The 19404-nt window shown below is 39.9% G+C and overlaps 1 protein-coding gene across 1 annotated transcript in view; it reads left to right on the forward strand.

Moving 5' to 3' along the window:
• The window catches only part of ptprt (protein tyrosine phosphatase receptor type T), a gene marked incomplete at its 3' end in the record, with an annotated part of 242868 nt that overhangs the window by 128638 nt on the left and 94826 nt on the right, over positions 1–19404 (forward strand). Inside the window, exons 14-15 of the mRNA XM_083892431.1 lie at positions 6038–6074; positions 8632–8688. Of these exons, the coding sequence (XP_083748557.1) occupies positions 6038–6074; positions 8632–8688 (94 nt within the window). The remainder of the gene's footprint in view (positions 1–6037; positions 6075–8631; positions 8689–19404) is intronic.

Genomic DNA, 19404 nt, shown 5'->3' on the forward strand with positions numbered 1-19404 from the left:
CTTGTTGTGTGGTTCTTTTTCCCTTTTTATTTATTTTATGTGTCCTTTTCTCTTCTTTTTTTTTTTTTACTTCTTTCTTACTGTCTAACCATAACCCTTTCTCTCTCCATCTATTTCTTTAATTTTACCTCTCCCTTTTTCACTCCCTCTTCCATTGCCCTGTGGGGTGACAGCAGTCTGGTGCCAGTCTCTCATCTCCCATCACTGTGCCAATTAGTCAGTCGGCGCTGCACATTACCACTGCTCACCAGTAGAAAACTTGATGTCTCCCCTGATGTCAGGTGATGTCACACAAAGGTTTCCAACTTCATGCACACACACACAGACAGACAAAAATAACTGAGGATAGATGAACAGTAGCGGGAGGGACATTAAAGTCTAAAAAAAGTGCGATAGAGACACTAAAGAAGAGATAATGCTTAAGGCAAAGATGGAGACTCAATGAGGACATGGTTGTGGGAAAACAACTGAAAGAGAATGGATAAAAGTAGGTGAAGAGAAAGGGGAGAATCTTACCAAACTGCTATGCCATGTCCCCCCAAACAACACAATCAAATCCCATATTCCCAGTTTCTAACAAGGTGCGACACTGAGGAAGCGCAAGTCACGGAATTAGAATCACATTAGAGGATGAGTTACAAAAGAGAAGACATACAAAGGGGAAAACAAAGTGTGTCACACCATACCAAGACACAGTTTTAATAAAGGCAAAGGTATAATAGTATAGATGAAGTGACTGCCGGATGAGAGAAATAAGAGAATGAAAGAGAGAGGAGGAGAGGACCAGTGTTTTAAAAGCAAGGCAGGATGAGGAGAAATGGGACAAAAAGGAAAAGCACAAAACAATAGGAACCAGGGACACATGGAAAAACATGTCCCCTCACACTGTGAAAAATGCAGCAGGATACAAATGTTGACAAGTTAAAACCTTCAGGGGTTGAACAAGGTTTCCTGACAGTGAACACCAGTCACACACAAATGTGCACACACTTGCACGCGCACACACACTCCAAAACAGATAGGCGTCTCTCTGGGACATAACTTAAATGTAAACCCTCATCCTACTACTTAGTCTATATCTCCACACTAAAAAGCTTAATGCACCCACCTGCCATCCACACTCAACAAGTCTTTTAGAGCCCTAAAAATGGTGATGTTTGAAAACTTCATGTTGCATTTATTGTATTATTATTTAGAAAAAAAACACAGTAGTAAACACACACCAGATGTTGTGTCTCAATTTTGAAATGTGAACAATATAACACATAACATGTGCTTGAGTCTCAATGTCTAAAAACAGGCCAAAAAACTGGTAACTACACTGCTGTTCAAAAGTTTGGGTTCACCTATCCAATTTTTGTGTTTTCCTTTAAAACTCACACTTTAATTCATCAAAATAGTTGCAAAATGAATAGAAAACATAGTCAAGACATTGGCAAGATTAGAAATATTGATTTGTATTCAAAATAATAATTTTTAACATGATTGCACAAGGGTTTTCTAATCATCCAATAGCCTTCTCACGCGATTAGCAAACACAATGTACCATTAGAACACTGAAGAAATGGTTGCTGGAAATGGGGCCTCCATACACCTATGTACATATTCCATTAAAAACCATACGTTTGAAGCTAGAATAGTCGTTTACCACATTAACAATGTATAGACTGTATTTCTGATTCATTCATAAGTTAATTTATATTAATTGAAAAAAGTGCTTTTCCTTCAAAAAAATAGGACATTTCTAAGTGACCCCAAACTTTTGAAAGGTAGTGTATGTACAGGTGTTTAAAACAAAAAAAAAAAACAAGTTTAAGGGTTAACACTTTTACCTTTAGCTTCAGTTTGACTTTCTAGTTGTCTCAGAACAGAAAAACAAGCATTGTGTTACACCAGCACATGTTTGCCCTGCATATCTCAATAGTACACGATTATACACGTGCTACAAGTATGTTAGTATGGACACAGATAACTTCAATAAAGCATCTGAAAGACACTCGTCTTGTTATCAGAAAACACAGCAGTGAGAGTGTAGAGTGGACTAAGTCCAAACCTTCAGCTTTCTGAAGTGCAGTGCATTGAGAAAACCTCAGAGTGCAGATTGTTCGAGAGACAGACATTTTACCCACTGTCAGTGGACGTCAATCATGATGCACTCAGCCGACTCACAAATCCCCTAAATGCACTTTTGTTCCGTATGTGTCCGTGCGTTTTGAAAGCACACACACACACACACACACACACACACACACACACACACACACACACACACTTGTTTGCCTTCTAGCTTGTGGGCAGGTATGTGTTATTTATGCACACGCTTGTATGTATGTGTGGGAGAGATTTGTACCAAGCAGAGCTAAACTGTGAGGAAGGATCAGAGAGATAAAAGGGAAAGAGTTAAGAGACGTAACGATAAAGTGAATAACTGAAAAGTAAAGTGGTTTCCTGGAAAGCCCAACAGCCAATCATAACATAACTCTAAGTCAGAAGAAGAAAAACAACACATGGCTTAAAATATCGAGTGCCACTCACAGCACTGACCCAGCCGACAAAAGATGGATAGATGGAGAGAGAGAGAGAGAGAGAAGGAAAGAGATGGAGAGAGAGAGAGAGAGCGTTCAACCACACAGCAGCTGCATCCCCATACACACTTATTATTCTTCTCAGGTTCGACAAAGTTAACTATGACACCCACAGAAGGACACACACACACACTGTCTCCCCAGTGTCTCCACTGTAAACAACTCCCGTCCTCTCGCCATCTCCCAGCCACTCTGGACGGAGGCAGGGCAATAAATTGGCCTAACATTTATTAACTGTGCTTCCTGCAACCTCTTGAGGTTTGGCTCATAAGCATGAGCCAAGACGAGGCAGCCCTTTCTATTCACGGCGACTGTGAAGAACAGCCAGTACCCCCTAAATGGACTGTTAACAAGCAGGACGGGGCCAATGTCTCGGAAACACAAGTCACTGGTGCCGATTGTACTCCCTCTGTGCCCATTTGTTGAATAAACACGCACGTCTGCTAGTGTGATAGACGCATGGAAATCAGATAGTTGGTGTCACCACACTGTGTGTTTGAATTCAGTAATCATTATATACAACAAAGCAATTATATTTATGTTTTTTATTTTGCATTTTACACATTTTGCAAAACACGTGCTTGTGTGTGTGTGCGTGTGTGCGTGCAAATTGGACATTCAGTCTCTGTTTTGCAACGTACCCGACCTATACGCCTCAGCCAAAGACAGAACCCATTACAGAAGACAATCACGGAGATCGACAGTCAGACATTTAGTCAGTCAGTCAGTCATTCAGACGGACAGACGGATGAATGCAAAGCAGGCAGAGATGTAGAAGTGTTTGTGCTAAGTCTTGTGGAGAGATCCAGCCCAGAGGCTCAGACCATCCATCATCCACTAACATTCATCTTCCCTGCTTTTAACTTCATAAGCCCCCCGACACACACACACACACACACACACACACACACACACTTGTTTGCAGACACACACAAGAAAGAAGTAACTCACATCTGTGTGTGACAAACTGAAATACACTTTCAGAAAATGCACCCCAGACAAAATATTTAGTCATTCACTCAGTTTTCTTTGTGTGACAGTTACATGGTCAAATTGCCATAATGATTGTTATTAGTCCAAATCAACTGGTTTAGAATTGTGAGATTTTATTACTGTTTTCTTTTTTGGCGGCTCCAAAGTGTCAGGGTTGAATTCTCAGCCCTAACAACCAGCAGCTCCGTACATCTACTATCTATACTGAGAACACATTCAAATAGATTACAATAATGGCAGTGGCATTATAGGATAATCAGTGATCAAATCTTAGATGTAATGATTTGGCATTGCAGCTGCATTCTGCTGATTATGAAGAATTAATAAGAAGTGACTGCTTTGACTTATGTACTCTGTATTTACTTGGTGAATGAGATCCAGTATTATTTCTGTGTTCTTGATGACTGTAGAGGACGTAGTTCACCAAGTAGCTGTTTGGGATTCTTATCTAATCTGCCCCAAGAGATGGAGTTTGCATGAAATAAATGGTCATAGAAATCAGTCAAGTTATTTTCTAAGTTGAGTTGCTTCTTGAACAGATGTTAGAAATAACCTTTTTTCTTGCAAACTATTTTTTTTTATGTGCAGATTTTAAAAGGTGTGTTTAGGACTGATAACTTTTCCAACACACATCAACAACAGTCTCTTTTTAAAATGTTTTATTTGTTTCCAGGTTTTTAATAATAATTAAAAGAAAATGGCCAAATTTAGGAGATCATTAATTTGTACAGGCAGAGACTGAAGAGTGACTTTTTTCAGGCCCTGAAGTGACAGGCGACACCGTCACTGCTGCTGTAGTCGTCATCTTTGATGAAGACAAATGGGTCCCACACATGAGAGAGGTCATTCTCTGTATGACAAGTGGGTTAGATGTGCACCTGACGGTGACAGCATATCATAGGGCCAAGGAATGTAAAACGAAAAAAAAAAAAAACAGGAAAATGGAATAAAGGAAACCAGACAGCCCATTCAGGTGGTGACAGCTCATCAGAAAGAGAGTGACAGGAACAGTGGGAGCACAGGTCACAGGAAAAACATGTTAAATGCAACAGCAAGAACAACATAAATGTTGTCTCTTGAGTGAATTGATGATTGTTGGGTTATAAGATATGTAGATCTTTAAAGGTGCATTATGTAATAAATCTAAAGCAACTGGCCATAAGATCCGCCTAATATGTCACAGAGACTCAGGAATAATGTTCATATAACAAACTGAACTCACCAACAACAACCGTACAGCCAAAATATTTGAATTAAAATAAATATTTTGCAGACTGCAAATCATGTTTATGTTTTGAAATCATGTTTTGGCATGTGGCGCCACCTACCGCTGTCTACCAATCATTGCAGTCAGTAGGGTATCAGCTGCCGAGCAACCACGGGTTGCCAGTTATGTCAGAAAAGAAACCTAAGAAAACTCGGTATTTTGAACCTTTAAGATTATTGATTAGTATTTTTTTTTTTTTTTTTTTTACATAGATTGTGTACAACAGACCGTAGTAACTTTTACTGTGGTCTGTGTTAAAACAAAAGCCAACATGGTAAATGTCTCTTGCCCTTCCATGAAAAAAGGCCTTTGATCTAACTGAAATAACATCACATTTTTTGTTATACGAAAACACAAATGCAGGAATGGCGTGAGAGTGAAAGAAGTGAAGCAAGAGTAGATGAATTTAATCAGGACAAAATAAGGAATTATTGTCCTGGTCTCATGATCTCATTGATCATCTCAGTGTGCACTTTGATTGATTGTCATAACATTGTTGTAACATGTGGTGCTCGACTGCTGTTATGGGAACTATAACACTGTGATGCAAGATGGAATGACCAACTGTTACTACTTAACAGCACCAGCATTTTATTGTTTGTCCCATGATTACTGTTTTTCATGCCCTGAGTTGTCGATGACGATGTCATGGTTCAGAGCCTTTTGTCAGCACCGCAAGCTTATTTTTATTTCTTTTTATTTCTTAAAATTCTAGTTTTTATTTTGATTATTGCCATTTTAATGTCTTGCTTATTATTCTACGGTTTGCATAATGCATTTCTTTGCCCTTGTAAAGCACCTTTGAGTTGCCACGTGTACGAATAGTGCTATACAAATGGCCTTGCCTTGCCTTCGCATTAGCAGTTCAAGTTGTTGACATGAATCGATCAGCTGCAGTAGTGACTCGTGAATTTGCAAATTAGCAGGTAGTTGAAGTGAAACCGGTGAATTGACTCGTGTCTGGAAAACACAGCGTAACAAACAGCTTTTGAGAAATTACTTCTTGTCTTTTTCAGCAGAGATGCTGAAACTGCGCATTTAAAAAAAAACAAAACAAAAAACACCCCACGCAGAATCCGCCAACCGAGAAAAAGGATCAACTTCAGTTAATTGTTGTTATTGGTGTGACTTTTTACGTTTACAACGAAACAATCACTAAACCTGGATTCTTGTCTCTGTCTTTTCTCCACAGGAAACCAAAATCAACTGTGTCCGCCTGGCTAACAAAGGTATGAGCACCCTTTCCACTGATAACTCAGTATGGAGTTAAATGATGTTGTCCTAGTGGAGATGTTTTAAAATGAGTGTTTACACAACCCCTAGATTAGAATCTCAGTGGTGTAAGTAAATTTAGATGAGATGCACACACACACACACAGACTCCATTCACACCTGGTACTAACATCTGTCCCGAGTGATCCGATCATGTGGAGATCGCTCCAAGTACAGTTCTGAACCATCCTGATACATTCTGAATGCGTCCCAACACATGGAGGAGGGTTACCGTACCACAGTCCATACTCAGGAACGATGAGATACCGCCACCTCAGATTACGACCTCTGACCCTCTGCAGTTCATTTTTTTTTTACACTGCCTCAATATTAATGACTGTCACATGATTTGATTTCCACACAAACTCACTGACAACTGACACATCTGTACAGTCAGACTTACAAACAGACATAACGTTAGTTCTTTATTTGAAAACACCATGAAGAAAGCCGCATCTGATCTCCTCTGGTCACCGGAGATGATGCATTTAAATGCCATTTGTGAAGCGTCTTACTTAACTCTGTCTGCATGTGATCGGATCACTTAAGGATGTTAATGCCACATCTGAATGGGGCCAAACACACACATACACATGCTCCATTAAAAGAGGTGAACCCTTCAAAACGTAAGCCCAGGCAATCCTACATCTACACCTACATCATGTTACCCTGCATGATCGTGCTGCATAGCATCCTCTCTCCTACTCTTCTCCTAATCTCTCGTTTATTGCCCATTTCTGTCTCACATTTTCCCCCATTTTTCTTCTCTATCCTCCTCCCCTCTTTTTTTCCCCATCTCACACTGCATCCATGTTGCTCACCAGTGTATAAAGTAGAACACCAGGGCCATTACGCATCGATGCACTGCATTCATTAAACCCGATGGATGGATTTCATCCTATTCTGTTTTGCTTCCCCCATGTCGCCCATCTTTATTCGCGGCTCATCTCAGTCCAAATACGCCCGTTTGTGTGGCAAGCAATATGCATTGAAAGCTTTTCAGCTCGCTATTGATTTACCTCACCTCGTGTCTTTTTTTATTTTTTTTTTTTATTTTATGTTTTCATCGGCATTTTACATCGATTTGAGTCCTCCATGTCTCCTCCCCCTGTCTTCCGCGCGCTCTTATAATTTTTTCTTCTGCACCAAGCATTTATTGCTCACTTGTGCACATGTTTCACTGTATTATGTTTTATTTTTCTCCCCCTCATCCATTTCCAGGCTCTTTTTTTTTTTGAGTAGGTAGTGCTGTGGGTGGAAGTCCACAGTGTGTAGATACTGCTCTCTGTCTGTGTGCATGTGTGTGTGGGCTTGAGAGAAGACATGCTCTTAGTTTTGTGGCTGTCTTTCTTTTTTCTCTGTATTTAGAGTTATCTGTGTACCCAGAAACCACTTTTTTTTATATATATATAAAAAAAAACAATTGAGACAATGTAGATGGCTATTTTTGCTAATGACTAATTTTGTTTCAGTGCCTGCTTTCCACATGCTGCAGCAGCTGAACACTGTAATAAACGCTTGTTGTCTGCGTCAGTGTGTTCTAATCACTGTATTCAGCTGCTCAGGTAATAGAGGCCTTTGCTATTACCTGAAAGAGCCCTCTTTGTCCCTAACGGAAAAAAGCCACACTGGCCATCCTGAGGACCTACCAGTCTATAGCTGAATACATGTGGTGGATTGCTAGTTTTCAGGCCTGCTAAGCCCATGTTCCAAATTATAACCCATTAAAGTAGAAACATAAGATTTGAACTGTTCTGAATGGTTCTGATTCTACTTTTTGTATTTTACAAATAGTTCCAGCTATTTACACAGAAATCATTAATTGTTGCAATTGTATTCAAGGACCTTGTTGCTTAGAAATGTTAAAATAAGGCTCAAGGTTCAAATTTTGGCTCATGGTTGACTTCTACCCCATAACCACAAATCTGAGTAATAATGAGGTGCAATTCAATCTGCCTGTTTTTTTTTTCGGGGTGAATTCATATTAATTTATAGCAGATTCTGTCTTTGCGCATACTTTGCCACGCCATAGTTTTGTTTTCGTTCGAACATCATTCCATTTTTATTTGTCTACCATTTCCTCCTCCCTTTTTTTATTTTTTTTTTATTAACAATACAACTGACTCACTCCTTGGTAATAAACATACCCACCAGCAACACATCTGTCCGGCTTTTTTCCTTCTAATGGACCACTCAAGATGTTCATTGGCGCTTATTCCCTGCCAATAAGACCAGTCACATCCCAGTTCACACACACACACACACACAGTGCTAGTTGGTCTCATTGTTCTAGTGCTATCTCTCTCACCAATGTAATTTCTCTCCTCTAAGACAGACTGTGCAATTGAAAACCAGGGAAACGTTGATGAAATGGACAAAGAAAACTATACGTCTCTTTTTCTTAGACTTTTTTCTTCTTCTTTTTTTCTCCCTTTTTTTTTGTTGTTGTTTGTTTTCTCTCTCTTCCCTCTCTTTCTCATGCTTTCCGGCGGGACGTGCGGCCCTTGGCCTTAGTGGTAATAGGTAGGGGACAAATAACAACGCCGTACATTCTAGTCATCCCAAGCGAAGGTGATTACTGCTTTATAGGCAGAATATTTTCCTCCCCATGTTAAACTTTTTTCATCTCAGTACAACCATAAAAACAACACAAATCCATATTTTTTATTTTATTTTTTTGTCCCCTACCCTCCACCCTCTCCTTGTTTATCTATTCCTTTTTTATTTTTTTCTCTATGTCTTCCCTTCTTATTGCCATCTTCCCAGTTGTTTGCATGTTTGCTGTGCTTTGAATGTCGCTGGCTGTGTTTGAGCCTCCGCTTTCTGTCTCGCATGGACACACACACACACACACACACACACACACACACACACACACACACACACACACACACACACACACACACACACACACACACACACACACACACACACACACACACACACTCTCTCTCTACAGTGAAGACATGTTGCTATCATCAACCATTCATTTATCAAGTGTGTTGACAAAGAGCAGATATGTACGAACTGAATCAACTTTGGAAGTGATGATTTCCTTCCATAGGTTATCATCAATACTCGTGTACAATTATATGAAACACAAACACAGAATACACGTATACCCTTGCTTATCTGTATCTCTATGACTCCTCAAACAGCGGGCATGAGGTCCATCTCAAAAACAGTGGACACTGTGAAATGTACCATTCTCAAAAATGAGTCAAAATTTGGTCAGTTGACGTGAAATACTTTTCTTTTTTTTACTATTTTAGTTTTCTCGGTTCTGAAAAAGTGGTTGCACACCATAACTTTCTGAAACACCTATTTTTCTGAGCACTTAGTCACAGTTGGCTGTTTATCTCAGAAACTGATTCCAAAGATGTTTGATTTTGGTGGGAACTCAAAGCTAAACTCAATCGACCGGACACCCGCCTCAAAAAATCAATGATGCGGCATCTCTTGAATAATAATAATACACACCCTGTGTGACATGTAACATACAATTTGTTAGAGCTTGACGAATACTATACTTAATTATGCTTCTGACATTTTAAACTTGTGCCCGACTCACGGATATAGTGAATCACTTCAAGCGTTGTCTGATCTGTTTTGAGTTCCAGAAGCTGCCGAGAACTGAGAAAACATTTTTTTTACCTTTTACAGCAAAGCTGCAATGAAGGCATTTAAATACATGGGTGACTTTTTAGTAATGAGACATCTAACCTTTAAAGGATGTCTTACCAATTACTGTGCTTCAATAATACTGTGGAAAAATCAGTGATATAAAAAAAATCAATATGCTTATCATGACACCCAGTGAGAATGAAGCCTATGTGGTTAAATCATCCAATTTTAAATTATACTATAAGAGTCCGACGAGCATGTATGTTTGGTGGCTGATGACGATATCGGTATTTGGCAGTAAACAGGAATATATTCAAGTCTTATACGCAAAGTAAAGACAAATATATACATGCACAACTTGATTAAAGTAAGTGAACACTTTTTGAAAACCATATCAAAAGCATAATTGGACATCTTTTTGCACTGTAAATGTCTGTGTCGAGGCGGTATTGATTATTGTAATCGTATAAAAAGAAGTTGTCCGTCTTGTGTATATCTTTAAATTGGTTTACATATCGTCAAACACAAATATCGATAACAACATGTCCATGAAAGCATCATATCAGCCAATTTTGTTTTTGACTAACCAATAAATTAGACCCACTCGGCCATTTCTTATTGATTATTTTTTATCACAGCCTTTTAAAATCCAGCCATCCACTTGCAATGGAGACACAAAAGCCAAATACTGGCATTGTTTACTGAACTTTTCTGAACACCATACTCATGCAAATCCGTTTCAGTATTATTATTTTTTTTTTTTCTAATCAGTGGAGACGTGACAGCAGAATGTGATCGGCATTCAACAATGCAACAATCAAAACGTTGACTTGGGACAATGGGGGCACAACAGGGAATCAGTGAGCAGGCAAGCACAATGGTAAACTGCTGTCACAGTTATTTGTCAAGGATATGAGATGACTTCACATGAATACAATAACGCTTTCTGTCCTGGGGGAAATTGAGATTGCGAGGCTCAGCACAAAGAATTATGCATATCATGAACAACAAATGCGGACACAAGTGAAATCTTAAACTAGAGTGAATAGACATGTGAAGTGGCGGTCACTACATCGGTGAAAAAACCTTAACTTGTCACAATTATTATTTCATATAAGACTTAATAATAAGGCGACAACATAGATCAGATAACACTTTTTTTTCAAATGACATGTTTGGGAGACAGTATGCCGCTACATGCCTGATTTCTGCGTCATTAGAATAAACCTTAATCCATTCTGCATTACCTGTCTTCACTACTTCTCAGTCAGCGCTTTGCAGTAACAGCAGCTAAAACCCACTTGTGTCACTCTGTTGCGTGTTGTCTAAGCCCGGAGCACTGAAGCACGATTCCAACTTTGACACTGTGTCTGGTGCTATGATCGCATCACATTCACTTCGATCAATTTCAACAATGATGAGTCAGAATGTGGAAAATGGTCTTCTTCTCATTTCCTTACACCAGATCCAACATTCTAATTATGTTATGAATGATACCAGTGTCCACATGTGAAATATGCCGTATTTGCTGTAGTTGTTAACTACATTATCCGTGTTGTCGCTCCACTTTTTTAAGAGAGAGAGATTGGGTTGAAAGTGAAGCGAACACAGCCCTGGTGTTATGTCACACTCCATCGGTACAACACAAGCCAGGTGGCAGAAGTCCCACTTTGCTCATCTCGCCTACTTAAGTCCTTCAGAAATACTGTTTGTATTCTAAGTAGCACGCAGTAAAAGCAAAGTTTTGTCAAATTGTATTTGCCACAGTTATGTAAAGCTGAGTTTACACTGCAGAATAAATTCTGCATTAAATTGTTTTGCCCTGTTCTGGATCACTTCAGAATAACTATATAAATCACTGGAGTGAATCAGTGCTGCCTTGGCTGGTATTAAAGGAATAGTTTGTTATTGTTTTTAAGATGGGGATGTCAGGATCAGACATGATGACTGAACTCAGTCAACCCCAGCATTATGTGAAGTAAGAATCGCAGTTTTGGTTAATTTGGTGCGAGAAAGTGAGTGGTTGATGAAATAAGAATGTCAGTTTCCTGCCAGAACAGACAAACAAAGTCTTTCTTTTCCAATATTCACTCTTGCTGACATAGGTGTTATTAGTTAGAGCTTATTATTAGTAAGAAAATATGATTGCACTGTCCTATATAGTCACTGCCATGATGTCAGTGGCACAGGGAGAGCATGGGACGCAGTCATCTGTATGTAACACACTGACTGTGCATAAATATCTCACACTTAAACCCCACTTAAAAAAAACTCCAAACTATCACTTGATTGACACATCCTGGAAGATGTGGAAGAAGTTTAAGCATAATCATCAGAGTATTTCATAGCTACATAAAATGAACATCATGAGATCGCATGTAACCAAATGGTAAACTGCAGTCGAGAGGTAATGTGCCCCATGCACCTAACGACTCAAGTTGTTAGAGTGACTGATTATGTGCGTGCATATTAAAGGCACATTTTAATATTTGAAGACAGCTGCCATCATTTTTCTGTGTAAAGAAAACTATGGTACCCACATGCCTTTGCTCTACTCCTTGGCACGTTTGTCTTTTTAATTTTCAACCATCTCAGTTCTAAGTTGCATCATCCAAACCAAGACAGATGTGATTGAACAAGAGGGCCTGCAGTGTGAATACAGCTCCAGCATCTCGTAGCCAGCTTCAGTTAACAGATCATTTTATTGTTTTGACAGGGTTGAAGCAAAGTGATGCTTTTTTTTTTTTCTTCTTCTTCTTCTTCTTATTGAGCCACAGTGAGACTTCTCCATCTGTAGTGTCTGTATGCCCCGCACATGTTTAGCCGCTGTAGTTCACAGGAGCATTCGCACCCACCCCTTGCCGTGCGTACTCTCATTTATATGTCATCTCCAATTCCCATTGCCATTAGTCCTTAGGTTGATTATAATTGCTGGTGTACAGAGTCGCGTTGTAACCGACTCTGGTGCTGTGTAATACTGATGCAACATGTGGCTTGCTGTCTGCGTACGCATGTGTGCGCGTGATGTGAATGTGAGTGACTGAGCTGCAAAAGTCAAACATTGTAGGAATCATAATCTGAACTGTCTTTGTCCTCACACACACACACACAAACCTACACATGCACTGCTCTTTACAACCTATCCTCCTCCTATGTTTCCATTATAACCAAGTGCCGCCTGCTCGCTGCTTAGTGACTCACTCTGGCTCGAAATTTGCAACAGATTGTGTAGGACTGTTGAGAGAGAGAGAGAGAGAGAGAGAGAGAGAAGGAGAAAAAAAAACACTCAGGGTTTTCTTTTTACCTACTTTTTTGTAGGTGAAATTCTGGTGATGATGTGGCATTTTAAGGTCACAATAGCAGTCAGCAGTGGATGAAGTGCTGTTCATGCTGTACAGGGAGACAGTCTCTACAGCTGACAGAGAAATACAGATGAACAGAATCTCGAGTGAAAAAAGAAACTCTAAATAAATAAAACCCCGGAGAGAAGGAGAGGATCAAAAACACTGACAGAAGGTGACAAAGACAGACTTGAAGAAAGTCACAGAGGTAGAAAGGTACAGATCCAGCAGCAGAGACAGAGACTCAGACTCAAGGTTTTCTTCCCTCCTACTGAAGCATTTTGTATGCAAAGGTACCTGCCTCGCTTTCTGCTAGACAGACCTTGTGGCAAATTGTTGCCGTATATGCTAAGTGCGCCCTTCCAACAGAATTTTCAGTCTGCTTTCACCGCTAAGCAAGAAAAATGTTCACTTGTGCCTGTGTACTGTAAATCTGACCAGGTCATAAAGGACTCAACTAGCATCTGGGGGGGCAGAGAGGAGGAAAGAGGCATACATGAAGGGAGTGGGATGGGTACATTCACAGAAAAAAAAGACTAGATGATAGTGTGAAAAGTGTCAGTCCCATTTGTTGACTTCAGTGTTGTGACTATAGTCGCCAGAATATGTTCTTTTCTCACCCGATGACCTTACCCTCGCCCGCCAGCATTCCTTCCTTGCTTTTGTTGCCGTCATCTTACAGCAGCTGTTTCCTAACATTTCACTTTGGCCTTACTGTGTCGGACATAAATTCCTTTGAATCAAAGTTTCTAACCGAACACGGCCCTGTTGTGCATCCGGGTAACTGATTTAGTCATGGCTTGACATGTTGCACTGCATTTGGCCATTGTTTTCAGAAAATTGGTACAGCAGGGACATAGAAGCTCTCATGTAGCTGTCAAAAAGATGTGGATTGGAGATGAGGTGGATGATACATACATACTGTGCAGTATTGTACACTGTTACTCTCTGACGTATACTTATATCTGTGAGACACACTTAGACAAATATAGAAACACTTACTAGACGCATGTACACATCAGTATAAATCTTCTAGCACCAGAAATGTTATGATTATTTTATGCATAGTTTTTATATAATCATCAATAATCTATGACACCAGCCAGATGTATATTATTTGGATAAAATGATACTACTAATGTTTGTAGTATGATGTATAACATCCGTATAATACTCATAACTATTTGAGACACGGGCATGTTAAATATAATGAAAGGATACAATACAGCAAATAAAAATCATGTTCATCGTCTATCTTCCATATTCCAATTTATTTTTTGATGTTTCAGTGTCAGTGCTGGACCTATATCAGGCAAATGGTTTGTGAAAAACATGTATTTGTTAACAGCACCTCAACTCCAAAGTGCTCAACAGAGAAGAGAAGATGGAGCATTTAAATACAAACTTGATTTAAAATGAATGAACCACAATATTGGCATTGTCCTTTATTGTTTACAAAGTCATGAAGACTCAAGAAACGTGAATCCATCATGGTTTGACCATGTGCACGTTCAAACAGACTCTGGAGCATACAATCACAAAACTGAATAAAACCAAATTTACAAAGTTGCATGGGTGCCAACAAAACATATAACCATACATACATGCACAGACAAAAAGCTCCGTGGCTACATAGTTCAGATTAATAATCCTGTTTAACACACTCAGCCATGCTCACGCTAATCCACAGAGGATGAACCTCACAGCTGCTGATAAAAAAAATGCCTTAAAGATAAATCTTAACATTAAAACACAAACACAATAGTGGATAATACACGTTGTGGAAACAAGCGAAACTTATGCATCATTTTCCTCCTCAGATACACACAAATTATACCACATAAAACACAGTATACTTTGTTCTAAGAAGACATGCGAAAAGTAACAGTTGGTCATTGGATCCACGCTCACACAGAATCATATTGAAGAAACAGCAGAACTGAATAGGGGATTATTTGTGTGAGAGCTGAAACACAAGCTGCAAACAACTGCACACACACACACACACATTTAATATGCCATTCAGGGTTGCTGCAGTGCGTTGGTGGCTCGGAAAATCAATTTTCTCTCCATTTGATGAGATTATAATTTTAATATCTCTGGTTTTACCCGTAATTCCTCCCTGATAATTTTGCCATGCTCTACAAGTAAAAGGAAAAACAGTGCAGCGAGAAATGTATAAATGAAAAGGATACATACACACATACTCGCACTGCTGGTGCACAGTCAGGAATACGTGATTCATTGGGATTAATGAAGTCCATATCACCAGCAACCCACTGTTGTAATGGAAATAGAAAATGTGACAAAGACACCTTTGATACCTTTGTTCCTCCTCTGTTCTGCATCAAGACGAGATATAACTGGACCAAATTCCTATTTTATTCCGACTCAATATTTTAGCACGTATTTGTGATCCTGCTCTATCTAACAATGTAGAGTATAATTAGATAAGTTTGGAGCCTGCATTCCTCTCCGCGGGCTAATTTGTGGGTAAAATATTTGTGATACAGTATGAAAAATGACATCCATCAGTGGTGCTAAAGGGCTATATAGAATCCATACTGGACCTGATACCCATTTGATGAAATCATTTGAGGAAATCAACAAATGGGTGTCATTACATAAGCTCTCCCTCCTCCACTACATGTACGCAAGTTGTGTTCAGCACGATTGAAGATTCATAGCCAACTGTGATATAAGAGATTAAAAAAAAAATGTGTTTTAAACAGAGAGAACATTGATTTTGAGTTAACAAATGAAGCCTTTACTGAAAAAATATGTTTCATGCTAGAGGGCAGATTTTAACATTATAATTCAGTAATTCAGCACCATGTAAGTTTCTACTTCACTGTGGTAACAAGGCAAGGCAACCGAAAAAACAATTGGTTTTCAGTTTATCTTTTATAGAGATAGTGTTTTTTGTTTATGCGTTTTTTGATCAAAGGAACCTGGAGTTCCTTGGATCCTTTTTTGGTGTTTCAACATCTCGCTTTGCCTTTCCATTTGTAAAAAAAAGTGAGGACAGTCATCACCCGGTCTGATAAATTCTACAAGGGAAGGCCCTCTACTATTTCAATTGTCTTCTTTAGTGTTCTAATATGTGCCAACAAAATAATACACCACCTGCCACTACGGGAGGCAAGAACAGCAAGATGGATTCATAAATTGTGCGCATTTTTACAGGCCACCTGTTACTCGATGATGACAATACAATAATAAATGAGGCCACAGTGTCACCTTATTTTGTTTACACCAGTTGTCAATCAACCCTGTTTTGCAGCGCGAAACTCGCTCTCACCTCAGATTTCACCCCCTTTCGAACAGACAATTCTCGGCCACCCCCCGGTCAGAACCTTGTCAGAGTTGAGCCTGATTGGATGAGTGGCCCCCGAGCTGACCAATCACCATGTTAAATTGAGTTGAACCTGTTGCCAGATGGGGTTCCTCCACTGTTACATTATGAACTGGTGAACCCAATCAGAACACGGGCCAGTGAAGTGTGAACAACAATGGTGTCGCATCATAACATGTCACGTGATACATACTGCAGATCGCTCAGGAGAGGAAGTGCAATGCTCCTGTGGCGCTGTTTACTTGGACACTTGCGCACGTGGTAATGTGTGAACGTGTCGTGAGCGTGACCTGCTCGAAGCTCTTGTGAAACTGTAAGGTCAAATGTGCTCTCCTCTGCTGATTGTGAGGGCACTGGCCCTCTGAAGTGTTGATTGTGTTGAAACAGCCATGTGAATATTCCTATCACACATGCTTGTCTAGCAGTAAGTAAATGTTGAGCAACCCGACTCTCTTTTATCAGCCGTGTGAAATATTGGGTTAAAACTAGAAATATCGGCAGCTGGTTTGAGAAAAGGCTTTTTGTATCACACCTGTAATTACAAAGAATACATAAAAGACCGGTAGGGATTTAGTGACAGCAGGGTTTAAAGCTGCAAAATGCTTTCAAAGTAGCGTAAAAACCATGAAAGGCCACCTTAGAGCCAGTGTTTAGAGCCAGATTGGGACATTTTACAAAAGTGGTGGAACTACTACATGGAATTGCAAAAAAGTTTCTTTGAAGTAAATTCTACTGTTTAACGAAACACAGCCGTTCACCCAGTTTGACTGAATAGATGCTTCTTGCTCTCACCTGCCTCTGCGCTGCAACTGTATACACACAAAAAAGCTCCCTCAATTACGTCTTTAGTATTGCTTGATATTCAAATGAAGGATGCTGCAGATAAATATTGTCACACAGAGGCCATATAATAACATCAGCAACAACAAATAAATCACCAAAAGGTACATTAAGGTGCTTTAAGTTAATCTCAGACAGTCTGAGATCTGATCTATTTAAAAAAAAAATAATAATAATAATAATTCTAACCTCATGGTGACCTCTCACACCAGAGAACCACTCTGTCCAGCTACAGTTGTTTAGGTGAGAGCATACAAGCACTTCAAATATTTTGCCCAACCGTATATGTAACACCCATTTTGATGACACTGTCTCTGTTCTTGTCTGGGTTGATGTGCTTCAAAAAAGATCTTTGCTCACAGAAAGACATCGTGTTTGCTCCTCCTTGCGTCACTGATCACAACCAAACACAATTTATTCACCGTTGAGTGTTTAGTGCAAATTCTGACCTTTATGTTTTTGTTCAGTAAGCCATTAGCTTTGAAATATCATATAGTTACTGAAGTTGACAGTTGAGGAGTATCTGCTTTCAAAAAGTGCAGCATTATTGAGCTCAAAATGATTACTTTCTCATTTCTATGAAACGTTTCTAAACACCTTCACATTATACAGTGCTATATATGCTGTAATGCCTGAAGGTGATTATACCGTTTTTTAATCAGGTTGTAACCTTTACACACCGTTCCAATTTGATGCATTCAAAGTCTGATCTGGGTTAATGTTCACTTTCATAAGTAATAATACCAATCTTGACCTTTAGATCAATTTAGAATGTGTCATCTGACAATATAAATGAATGTTTAATTCGTTAATGTTTCAGAGCAGTGCATGCATTATTTGGATTTAACTCTGCGAGTGTAAACCTCGCCTATCACACAATATCATGTCCTGTTTGACAGGAAAACAGAACAACCTGAGGGTCTTTAAGCACTGTAAATGTGTTGTCATTGAAGGCATTCAGGCTTTTTAAGAGAATATCTCATCACCGCACGTCTTTGAGGACTGTGGCAGCTTTTACAAAGCGTGCCAGGTTTAGGTGCTTAAGGCTTTATCTCAGTGGATTTCCACTTCCCAACCTTGTGTTATTGCAGAGGGGGCGAAGATGAGTGAGACAGGGGATTAAAATGAACTCCCACACAGCAATATCACTCTATTAATCAGCTGCCTTTGACTATGAAGGTTAAAATGAGACCCTGTATGGTGCACTACTACTGTTACAGAGCAGGTGCATTCATGTATAGGTTTCCAGGGTCCTCTACTTAGTTTCTTGTCCTTTAATTTTCTTCTTCCCCATCTTTCTTCTTCCTCAAAATCATTACTATATCAAGCCCCATTTATTTCCTTTAAAACATGTGTGACGGCCCAGGCCGGTCTAGGTGTTCTCCTTTTGTATTCTCCCTTCCCCCCCTGCAGTGGCTGATGGCGGGGCGGGGCCCTGATGGGAAACACCTGTGACCTGTGTCTATATTAGAGGGTTGCAGTCTGCTCGGTCTCTCTCTGCCTGCCGCCAGCGAAGCTCCGTCCGAGCCACCGTTTCCTTTTTTCGTTTGGTTTCTGTTTGGTCATGGTTATGTTGCACATTCTATTAGTTGTAAATAAATTATATCTTTAATTATCGTTCCTCCGTCCTCCCTTGGTCGTTTTTGTTGTGGTCTTGTGAGCCAGACCATAACAAATGGGGGCTCGTCCTATTGGTGTAAGTTGTTGCGTAATGTTGCTTCTGCGGAGATTGATGACTGATGTTTGCGAAGCGCTTTGTTTGATGTTCGCGCGTTGATTGCTGTGACGTCATTCTGGGGGTTCCGTGAGGGATTCCCCGTCGGAACGCTCGTAGGTGAGGATTGTACGAGAGGAATTGTTTTGGGCTAAGTATGTGGCTGTGATAGACGTGAGTGTGTTTGTGTAGGAGGATACAGGGAGAAGTTGCGTGTTGGCCTCGGTTTTCGCAATCAGTGTGGTGTCTCCCCGGCAGGATAAGCGCGTTTCCCCTTTGGGTTTCGTGGTGCCACTGTAGTGTGGGGTGAAAGTGGTTGGAGCGATTGTCTCGGGAGCACGTCCATAGTGCGGACGGGTTGCCAGCTTGCTGGTCGCTTGGTCACACTAGTGGTAGAGAGTGCGTAAGTACCC

This window comes from Microchirus variegatus, assembly GCF_963457635.1.
Source record: "Microchirus variegatus genome assembly, chromosome: 7".
Taxonomy (NCBI): domain Eukaryota; kingdom Metazoa; phylum Chordata; class Actinopteri; order Pleuronectiformes; family Soleidae; genus Microchirus; species Microchirus variegatus.